General features: G+C 39.4%; 1 protein-coding gene across 1 annotated transcript in view; it reads left to right on the top strand.

Moving 5' to 3' along the window:
- The first annotated feature begins 4,691 nt into the window (after positions 1-4,691).
- slco4a1 (solute carrier organic anion transporter family, member 4A1) overlaps positions 4,692-18,711 on the top strand; it is a 48,813-nt gene continuing 34,793 nt past the window's right edge. The window contains exons 1-2 of the mRNA XM_060836102.1: positions 4,692-5,460; positions 16,493-16,583. Of these exons, the coding sequence (XP_060692085.1) occupies positions 4,722-5,460; positions 16,493-16,583 (830 nt within the window). The 5' untranslated portion in view covers positions 4,692-4,721. The remainder of the gene's footprint in view (positions 5,461-16,492; positions 16,584-18,711) is intronic.

The raw sequence follows: 18,711 nt of genomic DNA, 5'->3' as shown, positions 1-18,711 counted from the left end.
AGGCAATGTTTTCGAATGCTGAACTTTGAGTTATCTTCCAGGAAGAAGGTGAATGACCCAGAGATGGTAATACATTTGTAGATTGCAGCTTTGCAGAGATCAGTGATGTTTGAGTAGCCAGAGGAGGCCATTGGTGGTGAATGAGGAGAGTGCAGGGCACAACTAGGGCAGCTTGGTTGTAGAAGGCACCCTCCAACTCTGGGTGTACTGAGAGAGGCAGAGCTACAGGCAAGATGTCTGACCATCAACGCTAATGCTAATGCTCATTCTCGTCCTTCTATGGACATACCAGCAAAGCATTGTGGAATAACAGAGCTGGAGTTGTCACCACTGGGAAGTGACTGCCACTTTATGCCTTAAGGACAGTATTAGACCATAAGACAGAGGAGTGGAAGTAAGGCCATTCGACCCATCGAGTCTATTCCACCATTCAATCATGGCTGATGGGCATTTCAACTCCACTTACCAGCATTCTCCCCATAGCCCTTACTTCCTTGTGACATCAAGAATTTTTCAATCTCTGCCTTGGAGACATTTAGCGTCCCGGCCGCCACTGCACTCTGCGGCAATGAATTCCACAGGCCCACCGCTCTCTGGCTGAAGAAATGTCTCTGCATTTCTGTTCTGAATTGACCCCCTCTAATTCTAAGGCTGTGTCCACGGGTCCTAGTCTCCTCGCCTAACAGAAACAATTTCCTAGCATCCACCCTTTCCAAGCCATGCATTATCTTGTAAGTTTTTATTAAATCTGCCCTTAATCTTCTAAACTCCAATGAATACAATCCCAGGATCCTCAGCCGTTCCTCGTATGTTAGACCTACCATTCCAGGGATCATCCGTGTGAATCTCCGCTGGACACGCTCCAGTGCCAGTATGTCCTTCCTGAGGTGTGGGGACCAAAACTGGACACAGTACTCCAAATAGGGCCTAACCAGAGCTTTATAAAGTCTCAGTAGTACAACGGTGCTTTTATATTCCAACCCTCTTGAGATAGTGACACTCAAATTCTCTGGGCCATTCAGGGTTTCTCTGAAAATCCATGTAATTTCCCTCAGACAGTAGCCATCGCTGCCTAGGGGAGATTGTGAATGCCATTTACTGTTGGGCTGCCACCTACAGAGCTGTAACTGAGTTTCTCTAGGTGAAGGGGATCATGGACTATATAGTGTGGATACTGAAGCTCTGTAACAGGTGTGTGTGTGTGTGTGTGTGTGTGTGTGTGTGTGTCTGTCTGTCTGTCTGTCTGTGTGTCTGTCTGTGTGCGTGCGCGCACAACTCTCAGGAAGCTGCCAGGACTCAAACACCTCAGCTGATCAAGCCAGTCACGTACCTGAATCCCAGTGTCTATTCTCACTGACAGTCTGTTAATTGGCTGTTAATGGTGAAAAAGCAAGGAGGTTTTCCACCATCCTTCTGATGTGCATTACTTCCCGACATAGGATCTTGACACAACCAGTAAAATCCTGCCCAAGGTATGCTTATTAGTCATTATTATACAAGAATTAATTATCTGTTCATTGTCTATAAATGGACAGAAATTCCTAACCCAGACTCTGTCATTTATAGTGTCTATATTATTCATATTGCTCTGTGTACCTGATCGTTCAGAAAGCTGACAACATAAGGTATTGTTTTTATTTTGTGGTTGTCAAGGTGAGAAATTGCATGGTGATGAGGAATGAGCGCAATTCCAATTTTGGCACCCTTCCAAATTTAGTATCAAGCACTCCCATGTCAAATATAACAATGACAAGGTTCAGAATGAAGTTCCTCCTATTGAGATCTGCCAATGGAACTACAGCACTTTTATAACTGCCGGTATCATATTTTATTGAGTACTGTTTGAAAGTTGAGTGGAAGATTAACATTCTCGCCGTTGGTTTGATTTACTCTGAGACAACTTTCTCTTATAAAATTTATAATTATTTTCTAGCGTACACTACAGAAGTGGCATTTATATTTTGAAGAAAGGTTTATCAACTTGCATTCCATCAGTACTTTTGGATTTGATTATTGTTATTTGCTGCTTCACTTAGATGCAGTACATTCTCAACTGAAGTCCAAAGGCATTTAATTAACTTTGGTAAGTTCAGTCATTATATTTGAACTACTTTGTTACATATTATTTTATGACAATGTATAAATATATGTATACATATATCATCCTTTACATTAATGCTAAGATAATAAATCTATAAAGATTTTAAATAAGTTTATGACATAAATCTGATGTTGAAGGAAGCTTTAAAGCACATTTGCTATCTGTTATTGCTTCTTCTCAATGTGGTTTTGAGAGAAAAAAATGGTTTAAGGTTTCTGAGGAGTTGACATTTGCATTTCTACTTTAATGTACAACATACCCTTTCATTTTTTCAAATTTTGTGTCTAAACTTTCGTGTGTGCATGTTTACCCACAAGGTGATTGAAACTCAAGCTTGTTCTGACCTAAAACACCAGTATGTTATCTTCTCTTCTACTCTGTTACTTCAGTGCTCTGACAGATTTTTTTTTGTCATGTGAGTATTTGATTAATTCCTCTTTGGTCTCACTCCACTTTCTTTGGGCAGATTTCAAATTGGCTTCTCCTCTATGGGATGATTGCACTGTTTCCAAATATGGATGTCAATTTGACATGCATTTTCATTTGACATGCATTTTTATTGATGTGTATTTGTAATTTGAATCCTACAAAGTTTGGAGTCAATCCTTGTTCCTAACACAAAGTTTCTGCTAAGTAATTAACAAACAAATGGATAACAAAACTTCATTTTCCAATTCAATATTCCTGGTTAATTCAGCTGAGATTTAGAGAGGAAAGGACTCCTGAATCAGCGGTTTGTCGTTCTCTGCTGTACAATTTTTCACTTACATCTATTCTAGGTTTAGATAAGAAGAGACTTAGTGAAAAAGAGAAGCAGTCTGGTAAAAATTGTTAATATTTTTGTTATGGTAGGATGTGATTTTTTTTATCAACAAACAATTAACCGTAATACAATATCCCTTTTATAGCACACTCAGTTCATGAGCAAGTTATGAAATGTTTCATTCAAACTCAAACCATTAATTTGATTGCGACCATCAATTTTCCATAAGCCTTTTTTGTCTTTGTTTCAACCAATCCTAGCTTTCCCTATTTCCTTATCTATTAGTGACTTAGATGCTGTTGGCTTCTTATAGATAACCGATACAAAGTACATTCATCTTTACTATCAGTAACCTTTGTGTTGATTTACTTTCTTGTGTGTCAGTTAAATATTTATTCCAATTACTTCATAGATTGGATTATGAAATTGAGTGGTTCAAAATAATAAATATGCATATAAAATTGATTCCAATTCAATGGGATAGGGTTTTTTCTTCACTACCCAGGAAGTACTTAACCAGTTTCTATAAAGGCCCAAGATGACCCATTTAGTTGGTGAAGGTGAAAGTGTACTTTCATGACTGAGGGAATGTACCCTTCATCGACACACTAAGTTCCAAGCTGTTGTTAACACCCTTATAATGGATCTTGGCCAATCATTTCAGTTTTAGAATAAAGCAGAAATGAATGCATAGATATGCTGCACAGTTACTGTTTAATAGTCATGTTCAGGCTGGCTAGCCTCTACTGTCCTTTCTCAGTTTCCTTGCAATACTGGTTTTAGGCCTGAAATAACTCCACAAAGGCCAGTATCCCGTCACCGAGTCACCCTTTATTAACACATGCACAGTACCTGCCACTCATCCAGTTATCACAGAACCTATCTCTCACATGAACAGAAAACCTGACATTCCTGGTTATATCTGTCAGCCAGGGGTCCCTGATTAGATCAGATTAACAGCCCCGAACAGGGAACTGATTCTCATTCAAGTCACTACAGGACTGTCTTGAGCAAGTGGTTTCCAATATCACTTTAAAGGCCAATTCAGTTAATGATGGTTCACTCGTAACCTTCAGGAAAGGAAATCTGCCATCCGCACCTGGTTTAGCCTGCATGTGAATCCAGACCTAAACAATATGTATAACTGTTAACTGCTCTCCAGGAAATTAGAGATGAGCAATAAATGCTGGCCCAGCCAACAACACTTGTAAATGAATAAAAATAAATGTCAGATTATGTAAGAAGGACATTTGTGAACCAGTTTTTAATTAATTAAATTAATCCAATGTTTTCATGGCCATTTTTACTGACACTTCAGTTGTATAATCGCAAAACGTTTTAGTTTCTTTTCTGTCAAGTGTAAAACACAATAAATGTATATACATTATAAATAAATATATTAGACACAAAATTATGATATAATGCAGAAGATATTTATACATAGAAAAACAACATGTTTAAGTCATTGTTTGTTGGTATAGGAAAAGCATTAGCAATTCCTGAAATGAAGGATTATCTTCTTCAACACTGATCCCATAAATTGAATTTGAATCACATACGTCAATGGGTGAAGTAGTGCTAATCAGACAATGGTGAATTATTTTTTCAAAGTGAACAATATAGAGGCTTGATATATTCCTATTAATAACACACACAACTGATGGTAATTACTATGTTTCTTTTACATAATGAAGAAAATAAGATTGACATCAGAAGACACTAAGGATATATCATCATTCAACACAATGAACAATCAAGTGGAATTCTGAAAGTGATCATTCTCATATTTCTCACCTACAAGAATCACACATTCTGGGAACTCTTTGAACAGTGGTAACATTTGCAGCTTCTCTGGAAATGTCAAACCATTTAACTGGAGATGCTTCATTCAGCTCCAGACAGGAGCTGCTGAATTTAAATGAACCCTGCTCAAGTATTAATAACATAGACACTCAGACGTCTTCAGAAGCCAACAATAAAATACAGTGCAATGGGACAAGGTTAGATGACAGCTCTCGCCAGTTCACATTAATTCCAAGCAAAACTGAAGATATGTGTGGCTGGGGCTTCCTGAAACCCAAATGTTTGCAAATGTTCAATACACCGAAAGGAGTGCTCTTCTTCCTCTGCAGTGCTTCTTTTCTCCAAGGAATGATCGTGAATGGATTTATTAACACAGTGATTACCTCAATTGAACGGAGATTTGATCTACGCAGCTATCACAGCGGAATGATTGCCAGTTCCTATGACATTGCAGCATGTGTCTGCTTGATTTTTGTCAGTTACTTTGGCGGCAGCGGTCACAAGCCACGTTGGCTTGGCTGGGGGGTTCTAATCATGGCTTTGGGGTCAATAGTGTTTGCCATGCCACACTTTCTGTCTGGTCATTATGTAGTTACCATATCTGAGAATACTGGATTGTGCCAGTCGAATCAGTCTACGTTGTGTGACAAAGGTTCATCCAGTTATTCCAACTACCGATTTCTCTTTATGCTTGGACAGTTCCTCCATGGCATTGGAGCAACTCCACTCTACACCTTGGGCGTGACCTACTTAGATGAAAATGTCAAGTCAAATTATGCTCCTGTTTACATTGGTGAGTTTAAGCCAAAATGATGATAGGAGGTTTTGTTATGCTGTGCTTCCTGATGCTATTGGGAGCCATTGGTATGACCATCATGAAAGCAATTAGACTAGGAAAGAGTCATGCTTGTAAGATTTCATGTTGAGGTCGTGTGACTTTATTTCTTCAAAAAGCTACTAACGCCTCTTTGGGAAACAAATAAATATGCAGAGCATTTCTTTAGGATTTTTCCTACTCTGTGGCAAAATATTTGGTGCAAATAATAATTCTGCCTCATTATGCTGACACTTAACCTGTAACCTGATGAAATTCTTGCTAGTTCTGTCAACTGATGTGTGAAAACTGTTAGCTGGAAATTCTACTTCCAACTTTATGAGTGACTCGTTAGATATAAAGGACCCAAACTGAAAACCCAGCCCAATCTTCAATAGCTACTTTGTGAAAATGGTCCACTGTTTTGATCATTTTGCACATGTTTGGGAACATTTCTGAAAGAGAATCCCACACTCCACTCCACTCCAACCCACAGTTTGGAAACATGTTATGATCGGACCCTGGGTGAGGTTCCCCAACTTGTTACTGTTCCAAATGGATACACCAAATTGTTAAGCTCCTGGGTGAGGTGTGATGATCTGCTTCCCCTTCTTTTTTTCATCCGAACTTCATTTGGTTACAACAAGGGGGTTTATAAAATCATGAGGCGCACAGATAAGAGGAATGGCCAATGTCTTTTTCTCAGAGCTGGAGAGTCCAAAACTAGGGAGCATAATTTTCCTGTGAACAGGAAAGATTTAAAAGGGGCCTGAGGGTTTACTTGTTCACACGGAGAGTAGTGCTAATCTGAAATGAGCTGCCAGAGGAAGTGGTAAAAGTGGGTGCAATTATAATATTTAAAAAACATTTGGATAGGAAAGGTTTAGAGTGAGATGTGCCAAATGCAGAAAAATGGGACGAGTTACGTTTAGGAAACTTGACCACCATGGATGAGTTGGGCTGAAAGACCTGTTTCTGTGCTATATAATTCTGAGGTTAATTTACAAAGAATCCACCCTTTGAGGATGCCTATCTCACAGACACAATGAATTTGTGTTTTAGAAGGAGCCACGTTAACTAGGCTTTCTTGAATTAACAAATGAATGAGTTCATTAGTTATTGAATGCAAAAAGAAATCCGAACACAATTCATGGCTTTCTGCTGAAAGGAGCTTAAGTAGCCAGCTTCTTAGTTATCTTTTGCAGTCATGTCTTTCTAATGCCTTCCTGTAGCATTCCATGGGTCCCACACAGATAGCAGTGAATTTCCATCAACTGTCTATTTTTTAATGTCTATGGCCCTCCTCTTTTTTAAAGAATATATCTAGGGATTGAATGATTAAAATGTTCATAGCACTTTGGGGTTCTGATCCATCATCATGACAGTTATTACGCCTTTAAAATTGCACAGGAAATTTGATCTTATGGGGCTGCAAGGTTTTTAAAAATGAAATAACTTTATTTTGTTGCCAGCATACAAAAATCATTAATTTGTACAAATCATTGCACAGGTTTGCTTAATTGCGCATTCCCCAGACAAAACCTGCTTTCCTGTAGCCCTACCTCCTCCCCCGTAAATGTTTATGTTCTGTCTAAGGGCCAGAGATCCCAGCTGAAAGAGTGCCACATGAGTCATCAGTCTATAAAGAATGCTCACTTTTATGGGAAATACAGGGTTGGAAACTTCTATAATTTTGTCATGTAACAGTAAATTGTCATTTATTGATGTGACAACAGAGTGAGATTGACAGAATGGGGACTGAAAATCTACTGTGGCTAACTAAAAAGTAAGTGATTCTCTTGGGCACTGCTACCACGAGCTAGGTAAATGGGCAGAAATTTTCTTTATCATACTTGTAAGTCACTTAAATATTATTTTAAAAAAATACATTGTAGTAACTAGAATTTTAGGACTTAATCATAATGAATAAAATTCCCAACAACTTAATTGAATCAAATGGTTTTTTAATGTCGCCATGCCCTGGAATCCTGTCAGAAATTGTTTTTGCAACATGACTCTTAACAAATTAATGCTGTTGGAAGCATCCATCATTTATGTGCACATTTGTTTCCTTGTCCAAAGATATCATCATCCTGATTTTTTTCTATTGACAGTAAATTGGTCTTAAATTGAACTTCTCTAAGGCGACATTTTGCTGCTAACTAAGTGAAGTTTTACATCATTCCAACATCAATTTGACTTTACTAATTATTTGGCCAATGTGTCAGTAATTACAGGAACAGTTTGTTTTCAGTCGTCCCAATGTTCTTTCCAGTATGAATAATCTGAGATCTGTGTAGGTAATTTCTGACTAAAGTACATGTCACTTTGCAGGCTACAACTCTACTTACTTGGCTTTTCCTAGCATGCTCAGAACCTCACCCTAATGTGTAATTGGTGCCTTGTTTTGCAACAAACATTCCAGTTTTATCATATCAGGGTCATATCACACATGGTTTCTCTCTCCACAGATTGTGCCAAACTTACTGAGTTTTTTCCAGGGCACTCTGTTTTTATTTTAGGTTTTCAGCATCTGCAGTATTTTATTTTTGATTAGAAGAGTGCTAATTGATCATGCATTGATGACCCCAAAAAAGATGTTTCCTTTATTCTTATTTGGCATTAGTGTCGCTGACAAAGTCACCATTTTTGCCCATCCTTAATTGCCCTTTGGACTGAGTGGTGTAAAGAGCACTTTCAGTCAGTTGGATAAAGACTGATATGTAGTGCAAGTGATATTATGTTGTATCCCTTTAATATAGAGCTGAAAATGTGTTGCTGGAAAAGCGCAGCAGTTCAGGCAGCATCCAAGGAACAGGAAATTCGACGTTTCGGGCATAAGCCTTTCTTCAGCCCTTTCCTGAAGTAGGGCTTATGACCGAAACGTCGAATTTCCTGTTCCTTGGATGCTGCCCGACCTACTGCGCTTTTCCAGCAACACATTTTCAGCTCTGATCTCCAGCATCTGCAGACCTCACTTTCTCCTCCCTTTATTATAATCAACATTAATTGGGTGAAGAAATTGCTGCTGAAGTTCAAGATCCTGACAGGCTCTCTTTGAAATTATCAGTTCACAGAATCTCAGTCCTTTCATCCAAATGATTTGTCATGGTTTTTGTGTACATGGTATGCAGTATGACACTTAAAATATGATGAACAATGAATATCTGTTAGCTGTGCTATTTTTGTAAGAGGTAGATATATTTTACATGTCTGGAATCACACAAGTGCATGAAATTTCCTCTGCAGGCATTAGACCTGAAAATGCTTCTATTTCCCCGTCCAATCTACTAAAATCAAGTTGCTTTCAAATTCTTTGCAAATCTATGTCGGAGTATGTATGAACATCAAGTGGTGATAAAATCAGCAAAATGACACTTAAAGAGTTGCAACCCAAGAAACAGCAGAAAATGATAAGTTATTTGCAACCTAAAAACCTGATTGTGAATTGAAGAATGCCTGAACAAAAACACAATTGCAGGAAACATATGTTTCAGGCTCCTTAACTTAGAAGCAGAGCAATTATTACAGCAGTCATCCATTCACGCTGAGGATTAATAGGAAATCAAAATACCAGGATTGTTGGAGACCATTATTTATAATACCAATAAGAAAGATGCATATAGAATAAGAACAGTGGAAACATTTGTTTAGTAGATTCAGTTTCATTTGCAGCTCCTCAGATAACAAAATGAAATGATCTTTCCCTTCATGCAGGAAGACATGCATAATATTCAGGTCTGAATGGAAGACTGGTAAGGAGCATTTGTAACCAAACCCCTATCCCATCATTTCCTTCAACTCCCTTATAGATCACAAATCTGTCTAGCACAGCCTTGAATATATTCAATCACATCCTCTTTACTGCTGTCTGGGCTGGAGAATTTCAAAAGTTCACTAGAGAGGAGAGGAATTCTCAGGAGTAGAAATTCCTTATCTTTCTCTTCAGTGGGAGTTCCTAACTTGTGAAACAACCCACTATTTTAAGTTTACTCCCTAAGGCGAAATAGCTTCAATATCTACCCAATCAAGCCTCTTCAAAATCTCAGATCTTTTAATAGCAGGCTCTCAATCTTCTAGTCTCCAATGCATGGAGGCCCACCCTGCTTCATCTTTCCCCTCAAGACAACCCTTCATTTGTGAACATTCTTTGAACTGCCTTCAGTATCAGTAAATCCTTCTTCAAATAGGATAATGAAATAATACCACTGTAGCACCTCATATCTTGGTATTTAGACAATGCACACCCTCTTTTGACTAAGGAAGCAATTTTTGAGAAAAAGTATTATGTGTGACATAAAATAATGGGCAGGATTCGACAAAGTGGCGTGCTGCAGCGCCCTCCTGCCCCCCACCAATTGTCCCAAAAAGAAAAATGATTCCAAATCAAGTGGACTTAAAGAGGCCTATCTCCTGGTGATAGCACAAATGGCAAGTAGTTCAGCAGCTCAATAGTACCACTCACAGTGGGGACTGCTGCTGGAACAGAATCGGGTCTGTGAAGATCAGTGATAGCACCTGGATTCTGGTAAGTTGCAAAATTTTGGGATGGAAATGGTTCAGACATCCTGGGGATAAGATTCTGAGCGAAGGGGATAGGTATTGGAGGCCAAGCAGGGCAGTGCATAGGGGAGAAACATCTTGTGAGCTGCGCACAGAGAAGTCCTTCCAAATGAAGTATACCCCACACCACCCTTGTTTTTGTAGTTGAGAGCAAAATGGCCTTTATACTTTAACCTGCCTGCCATTGTTGCCAGCCTTTAATGGGTGGGAGGACAGGTTGCTACCCTTAATTGCTGTGTATTTAGGTTTAGGATCTCAGTAAGTCTAAGGATAGGCATGCTGTTGGACATTCTTCTCACCCTGATTTTATGGGGAATAGGTCATCAGAAAGGCAGTGAGCTGGCCACTTGACCTATTTTATATATCCTCCTGTGCAAAAAACACCCCCAGCTAATGAAATGCATCAAATCCAGAAATGTGTGCAAAGTTTATCCCTACACCATATCCTGATTTTTAAGTAAATTGATATGAATGACAGGTAAAATGACTTCATTAGATGACATCTATCAGACTGCTTTTGGGGGTGGGGAAGACGCATTTTGTAGAAGCGCTTTGCCTTGCACTCATTGAGACATTTGTACAAGAGTATCAATGTAAGAGGAAAACCAGCATTTATACTGTATGTGAATAGAAAGCTGATTGGTTGGCAAGTGGGCTGTGATTGATAGAGGCATTGTCATTGCACAGCCAAGAGTGAAGGATGTTTAGGCTTTGTTTAAGAATTTAAACCAGGCAGGTTAACTCTGATAGATCAAGGCATAGCCTGAGAAATGAACCAGTGAATCATTGTTGCAGTGATTGGAACTAGGTGGATTCTGTTGACTATAAGATTCTTGACCTGTGCAAATCAGGAAGTCTTGGCTAACCGATGTAAACAGGGCTTTTTTTTTTACACACCCCACACTAATGCCTAACTGTAGTGGTGCTTATGGTGCGGGTATGGGTGTGGGTGTGGGTCAGTGAAAAACAAAAAAAGAAAAAAAAAATACATAAATAGGGGTTTTAGAATCTCCTCAGTTCAGGTGACTGACTCTGACCTTTCTGGCCATACTCTGTGCACTAGTTAAATAAAGGGAGATGGGATACTGGCCCCTATTCAATTATTTGAGTTGTCATCTGTTTTGTTGAAATGAAATAGGCACATTACATGGCCTAAACAGTCTCCCTCTTTCCCTGTAAAGAACAGGGCCATGTGCATTAGTCTATATAGTATCCAGTACCTGCAAGTGTGCTCCGGGGTGGCGCAGTGGTTCAGTAATTCAGTGGTGAGCACTGCTACGTCACTGTGCCAAGGACCTTGGTTGAATGAAAAAAATCTAATTAACGTGGAGACATAGAATGTAAGAGTAGGAGCCAGCCTTTCGGCCCTTTGAGCCTGTTCGGCTATTCAGTATGATCATGGTTGATCATTCAACTCAGTACCCTGTTCCTCCTTTCTCCCCATACACTTGGATCCTTTTAGCCGTAATATTTTGGCCTCAACCGCTTACTGTGGCAGGAAATTTTACAGGTTTACCATTCTCTGACTGAACAAACCTTTCCTCATCTCACTCTAAAATGGCTTCCCCATATCATCAAACTCTGATTACTTTTTCTGGACTCCCCAGTCATCAGGAGCATTCTTCCTGTCATTAACCTGTCTAGTCTGGTTAAAATGTGATCGGTTTCTATGAGAACTCCCTTCCCTTCCAAATTCCAATGAACATTGTCCTAAACAATCTAGTTTCTCTTCAGTCTTGCCATCCCAGGAATCAGTCTGGTACATTTTGTCATACTCTGACCATGGCCAGAACCCTCTTCCTCAGATAAGGAGATCAAATTTGCACACAGTACTACTGGTGTGATCTTACTAAGGCCCTGCCCATTTGTAGCAAAGCCATCGCTGCTTCTGCACTTGAAGCCTCTTATTATGAAGGCCAACATACCATGTGTCATATTCACTGTCTGGTGCACCTGTATGCTTACTTTGAGCGACTGGTATACAAGGAAACCCAACTCTCATTGCACCTCTGCCTTTCCCAATTATATAATAATCTGCTTTCCTGCTTTTGCTACCAAAGTGGATAACCTCATATCTATCCACTTTACACTTAATCTGCTGTACACTTGGCCATTTGCTCAATTTGACCAGATTAAATTGAAATCCATAACAGACTGATTTGGAGATGCCAATGTTGGACTGGGGTGTACAAAGTTGAAAATCACACAACACCTGATGAAGGAGCAGTGCTCTGAAAGCTTCTGCTTCCAATTAAACCTGTTGGATTATAACCTGGTGTTGTATGATTTTTAACTTAATAACCAGACTGATTGACCTCGATGTATTTGGATGAGTTGTAGTCCTACACTGGAGATGAGTTAACCTGATCACATAACACAGAATTCAGATAAGCCACAACTATTCCTTCAGTTCTACTGTGGCCTCTGACACTAAAGTAAACAGGCTAGAAGCACCAAAGTGTTTGTTCCCTTTTAAAACCACCTACCAGGATGTAGCAAGGTCTTTCGCACATGTATCTGCCACACACAGTGTAGAACCCCAAACTTGGAAGGCATTAAAATTGTTTCCTTATTTCCTCCAATAATCAAAGAGATGACCCTGAGAGGAAACATTGGGGATTTTCCATCCAAATTGGTTTTGAACCATCTCATTTTAAGTTAGAGCTGTGTGATTTGATTGAAATCTCTACCATATTGAGAGCAGTTATGCTTGATTTAAATTGGACGCCTGCGGCTAAATCATTGCTATGCCTCTCACTGAAACCGTCAACGCTATTGTTTCAGTGTTACCACTATCAAACCTCCCCTGAGGTTATTCCATAAACTCTGCCAGATAAAGATGCTGCCTCTCAGCCCCTTGGGCAGCTTTTTTGTTTGAACAGCAAACTTCTAAAGCTTCAACTGCACCGTGCCGTTTAGAAAAGCAGTTGAGATTTCATGAAATATGTTCAGCACAATAGTTGCACTGAAAGCCAAGTTATATTCTTTATTCACTTTGCATCTCAAAGCAAAATAAAAGAGCTTTATCGAGCACTCTAACAAGTTTTTCAGTATTTTGAAGAGGCCATATTACAGAGAAAGAGATGGGAAAATGGCAGTTTGTTAACTCTAGATAACAGAACATCTTCCCAATTCAAACTCTCAGTACTATTATCAAGTATTGCCTGATCAGATATAGTAGTATAGTCAATGAAAGTTAGAACATTTCACTTACTGCAGCCACAATATATTTCAGATGCCAGCAAATCACAAGCTGTGAGAGTGGCAACTAGCACCAAATTATAGACAATTTCATGTCGTGCTGATACCTACTGGAAACTGGATTGTGGTTTCTTAAAGTCCTTTCATTTGGTCAAGACTAGAGGCTGTCATTCTATTTGTCCTTCCTGGTGGAAAGAGAATGTTCAAAGTCACTTGTCCTTTGACTTATTGTTAGTCAGAAAGAGTTCCAAGAGTGGAAACTGGAGAAAAATGGATAGGCATGATCTTTGCTGCGACATTAAAAATTACAAGAAAGAACATACTTCAGCAGTCTGTTTCTAAAATTAAACCCTCATGCCTTTCTTTGGGAACTTTAGCATTATTTTGCAATGGATAGTCATTTTATGTTTGACAGACTTACTGAGGTCTCTATTGTAGAGTGTGAGCACAAGTTAAGTCGTTGAAGTACACTTTAATTATAGCAATCTTTCTGAATTGAGCTCCTAAAAGGCCAGTGGACCTTATACTTTTCTTAGCAAGACTGGATAGATTCAGAGTTTAAAAAGCACATAACACCAAATTATAGTTCAACAGGTGTACTTGGAAGCACTAGTTTACAGAGTACTGCTCTTTTCTGGTGTTGTGTGCTTTTTAACTTTGTTCATCCGAGTCCAACACTGGCACCTCCAAGTCATTTATGGATTCAGAATGTGAGCCATCGACCATTGTTGTAATGTGTAACCAATAGTCTCCCACCTTCCATCCTCATAGACTTGTCTATTTCAACCCTATTCAGTGAGGACTGGGGCAGAATAGACAAGTCATAATGAGATCCAAGATATCAGGCAGTGTGTAGCTGATGGTATGTTTGGCATCACAGACTACCTACATGTTTTTTCAAGCAGTGTCTTTAACAAATCAACAAAGAGGTTTGATTTCTGAAGGCACACTGAGTTCTCCTTGTTTCCTATAAATTGTCATTCAGACCTTGGGAAAGTACGCAATGATAGAATATTGTGTTCTCCTTGTTCTCCTCTTCAATTACCATTGAGAGTAAATGAATAATCTACATAGCACAGTAGTCTGACTGGCATGTCTACAGACAAGCACAAGCATGGAGAAGTCTCTACCTGGTCACTGAAACTGATTTGCAGTAAGAAACTGAGAAGCAATGAGAACCTCAAATTACAGATAACATAGTTTGAAATGTTAGCCCTCAGTCCCTTTATAATATGCTGCTGAATCAAACCTTTCTCATGGTGCATTTAAACTCCACCGATTCACATAGAGCCAAAATCACTTTGTGACTCTGTTTATCTGGAAATTGAGTGTCAACTCCAGAGCAAAGTGGATTGAAACCTCTCTACAGAGCCTCAGTCTGCATTGTTCTGGAATCAGGTTGTGTTATGATGCCAGATTTGGATTCTGCACATGCTTCAACCGTGGTGTAAAGTCAAACTACTTTTCAACAAAGCTACACTTGCATTTCTCACAAATCCTGAGAAATACAAAGAGATTACTAACCTTCCTGGAGGCAAACATGAGTTTGACAATCCTTCTTCTTTCTTTGTTTTTGCCACAGCATCTTTGCTTCTGGATTTTATTCTTGGCTGACCTCCCAGTTTATATCATCTACAAATAAAGCAGTAGTGAGACATTTAGAAAATTATAATACAATCAAGGAGAGTCAACATGAGCTCATGTAGGGGAAATCATTTTTGACAAACTTATTGGCCTTCTTTGATAATGTAACCAAAAAATGGATTAAACAAAGCCAGGAGATTTGGTGTATTTGGACATCAAAAAGCATTCAGAAGCATAGTCCTTAGAAGGTTTATGCACAATACAAGAGCTAATGATGCTGGGGGTAATACATTTCCATCGATGAAAGCCTCTCCTCTAAAGAGAGGCAATATGGGAAATGCTCATTAGGTTGATTCCTGCGATGGCAGGATTGTCTCATGAGGAAAGGTTAAGCAGGTTGAGACTATATTAATTGGAGTTTAGAAAAATGAGAGGTAATAATATTGAAAAGCAGTAGATTCTGAGGAGATTGACAGAGTAAATTCTTGAAAGGAATTTCCATCATTTGGGAATCTAGGACTCAGAAACACAGTTTCAGAATAAGAGATTGGTTTGAGGAGCAAATTCTTCACTGAGAGAAGTGAATCGTTGGAATTCTGTTTCCTAGACAGCTGTCAATACAGAATCAATCTAATTGGATGACAGAGCAGGCTCTAGGGAAAATGTTCTGGATTAGTGGTGCTGGAAGAGCACAGCAGTTCAGGCAGCATCCGAGGAGCAGTAAAATCGACGTTTCGGGCAAAAGCCCTTCATCAGGAAGGGCTTTTGCCTGAAACATCGATTTTATTGCTCCTCGGATGCTGCCTGAAACTGCTGTGCTCTTCCAGCACCACTAATCCAGAATCTGGTTTCCAGCATCTGCAGTCATTGTTTTTACCCCGTTTTTGTCTAGGGACAATGTGACCTCCAGCTGCTCCTATTACTTATTTTTTATGAACGTGTGACAGCAACTGGACATCATCCATTTTAAAGTTGGAAGCTTGACAAAAGGTGCTGGCAGTGAATAGTTTGAGACACAAATGACCTGTTCATGCACCTTTTACCTTTTATTTATGATGGGAATTTGTGAACTACAAGCAACAGGCTTTGTCAATTATTGCCTGAAAACCCATGCAGTGTGATCCTATTCACAATGTGTAGGCCTCGGGATTTGTAATGCGCTGTTCACAACATTGTTCATTTAGCAGCTTTGAAATGCATATAAATTAATGGGAATGTGGGTTTTTGTTTTTGTGTAACCCCAAATGTTGTGTGGAATGAATGTGTTGTCCGGAAGACTCAAATCTTGGATAATGCTGGGAATAGAGGTTGGTATTGTTCACAGCTGATGACCATGATAGTGAAAATGTGATGTCATTGAAAATTGCAGAACAAAGTTTGGAGAACTATGCAATCAGTAGTAGCATTTGCAGCCAGTGCAGTATTTGAGTTTCCTTTGAACTTTGTGCAGAAAGTTGCAGACAAGATTACATTCCGTTGGTCTAATGTTGTCTTTTTTTTCCGGAAAAGCACTTCTTCTTGAAGTGGTTAATAAAAAGAGACTTGAAACAGAAGCAGACCTGGCAAATACATGAGAGGTTTTCGCTTGAGCAATAAAATGTATATCTGTACAAACTAAGTACAGCACAATTTTTGAAAAGAACATTTCTATTGTTATTTCCAGGTATTTTCTACACAGCAGCAATTATTGGACCAGCTGCTGGTTACTTACTTGGAGGCAATTTCCTGAAAATCTATACCGAACTCAACACTAAGTGAGTCACAGCCTTTCCTTTTTGCTCTTTGCCAATACTGTTGTACGTAAGATGCTGCTTATAATCAGAACCTCTTTGAGAATTTGATTTTGTCTTTCCAAGAGCAATGTGTTGATTTAGTTTTAATTCCTGAAGGCTGCTTTACCACTCCCTAGAGGTGTGCCTTTTCTGACTGTATTCAAATATACTGGAGCCTTGCTTGCCAGTGCAAGACAACATTTTGATTTGCAAGCAATTGAAAAATAACCTGTATCATAATATATGGGGAGTGATTTTAGGGGGGGGAAGGGAGCATGAGTGGGGCTTCCTGACCAGAAAGATTTCTTTTATTTCTCGTTTTGTTTTAAACCTATTTACATCTTTCATTCGCTTTTTCTCTTCTCTGCTCTTCAAGGTTTTGTCTCCCAATCGTGGTTCAGTTCAGTTCCAAAGGTGCTTGCAATAGTCCATTTATGTTTGTATAAAATCCTGAATCCACTGCTCACCTTACATCCAGAGACAGACACTTCCACCAACCAAATTGCCAGAGTTTAGGTCCAGACACTGTATACATGGCATAGTTCCCAAACGGGAGCAAATATTCACTGCCATAATTAACATTATGGTTAACATTAACATTACGGCATATGATTAAATTCCCTGCCAAAAAAAATCACTCTGAAGTCAAATTTGTCTACTTGAAATGGCAGAAAAACATACTTTTTTATTGTTTTAACTTGTGTCAGTATAAAAAGCCTCCAGGGACCAACAGCATGATTAGAAGCTGAGTAAAGCTCCCATCATCTGCTTCAGTGACTCACTTCCACCTCGCACCTTGAAGTCCACTAGTGTTAATTTTTTCATTTCCTGCACCAACGTCGGGCTTTGTACAAGATTGTCAATGTTTAAGCCGTTTTGATCTGTGCAAGGAGTTTTGGAAGGCAACCCAATCAATCAATCACCTGACTAAGCCTGTGAATATTTGATCCATAAAAGAAGGGTTTTTTGCCCCATTTCAATATCCATTCCACAGCAGATTTATTGCTCTGGGGGCAGGGCAGTAATATAGTGGTGAATAGTGGATGGTTGTCAAAAATAGTTCTGCACATAAAGAAGTCAATTTGTAAAATAGATCTGGTAGATGTTGGAGACAGGAAATTGCAATTTATGAAAGTTGATTAGTGTGAGATGGAGTGTTTTGGAGACAAAGATGAAAAAGAACATAAGTGCAATGACACAACTTTGTTTCCCTCTAGCTTATAGATAGCTCTGCAGTGGGTCCATTGCTATTATAATTATCATGGATTACATGTTTTGATTTCCAAACCAGGATTGATGTGTTCACCGAGGTATGTGAAAGAATAGGCCTTGGTCTAAAGACCCATGAGTAAATAGGTCCTTTACAAGTGTTCCCATTCTCAGGATCCATGGAGAGCCACTGGACAATGTTGATCGATTTTTCTCACAGTAGGACCCTTCTTTAGTGAGCTGAAAGTGTGTTGCTGGAAAAGCAAGGAATCCTGATGAAGGGCTTATGCCCGAAACGTCAAATTTCCTGTTCCTTGGATGCTGCCTGACCTGCTGTGCTTTTCCAGCAACACATTTTCAGCTCTGATCTCCAGCATCTGCAGACCTCACTTTCTCATTCTTTAGTAAGGCCAAACACCAGTGATGAAATTAGACATGGCCTCCACTGGATCTTGGTCATTTAAGGAGCAATGATTGATGACAGTGCCCTCAGATCTGGTCACACTACATGGGGCAGTATTGTTAGCTGTTCTTCTAGTTGCATTAAGAGATATAGACAATGCAGAGCAGACATCTCAAACACCAAGAGAAGGATTAGCAGTTGAATTCTACAAATTGAATTACAGCATATGTACTCCAATAATAGTGTCATCTCTCAGGCTGATATCCCCACCGAGGTATTTATTACTATCAGTCAACTGCATTGGGTGGGCCCCATCCACCACATACCTGACACACCACCAGCATTCTCTCCTGCATAGCAACTGCTCCGACATTCCAAACACAACACTGGCGTGCAGTTCCCAAAGTATGGCTGCCACGCTCAGACCTCAGGCACTGGGGAAGAAAGTTAGAGGCAAGTTTATCTGAACAAACCCATTGCTCTGAGCTTTGTCATTGT

The sequence above is a fragment of the Hemiscyllium ocellatum genome, chromosome 15 (genome assembly GCF_020745735.1).
Source record: "Hemiscyllium ocellatum isolate sHemOce1 chromosome 15, sHemOce1.pat.X.cur, whole genome shotgun sequence".
NCBI lineage: Eukaryota > Metazoa > Chordata > Chondrichthyes > Orectolobiformes > Hemiscylliidae > Hemiscyllium > Hemiscyllium ocellatum.
Note: the sequence above shows the minus strand (reverse complement) of the source record. Positions and strands in the feature narration are given on the sequence as shown.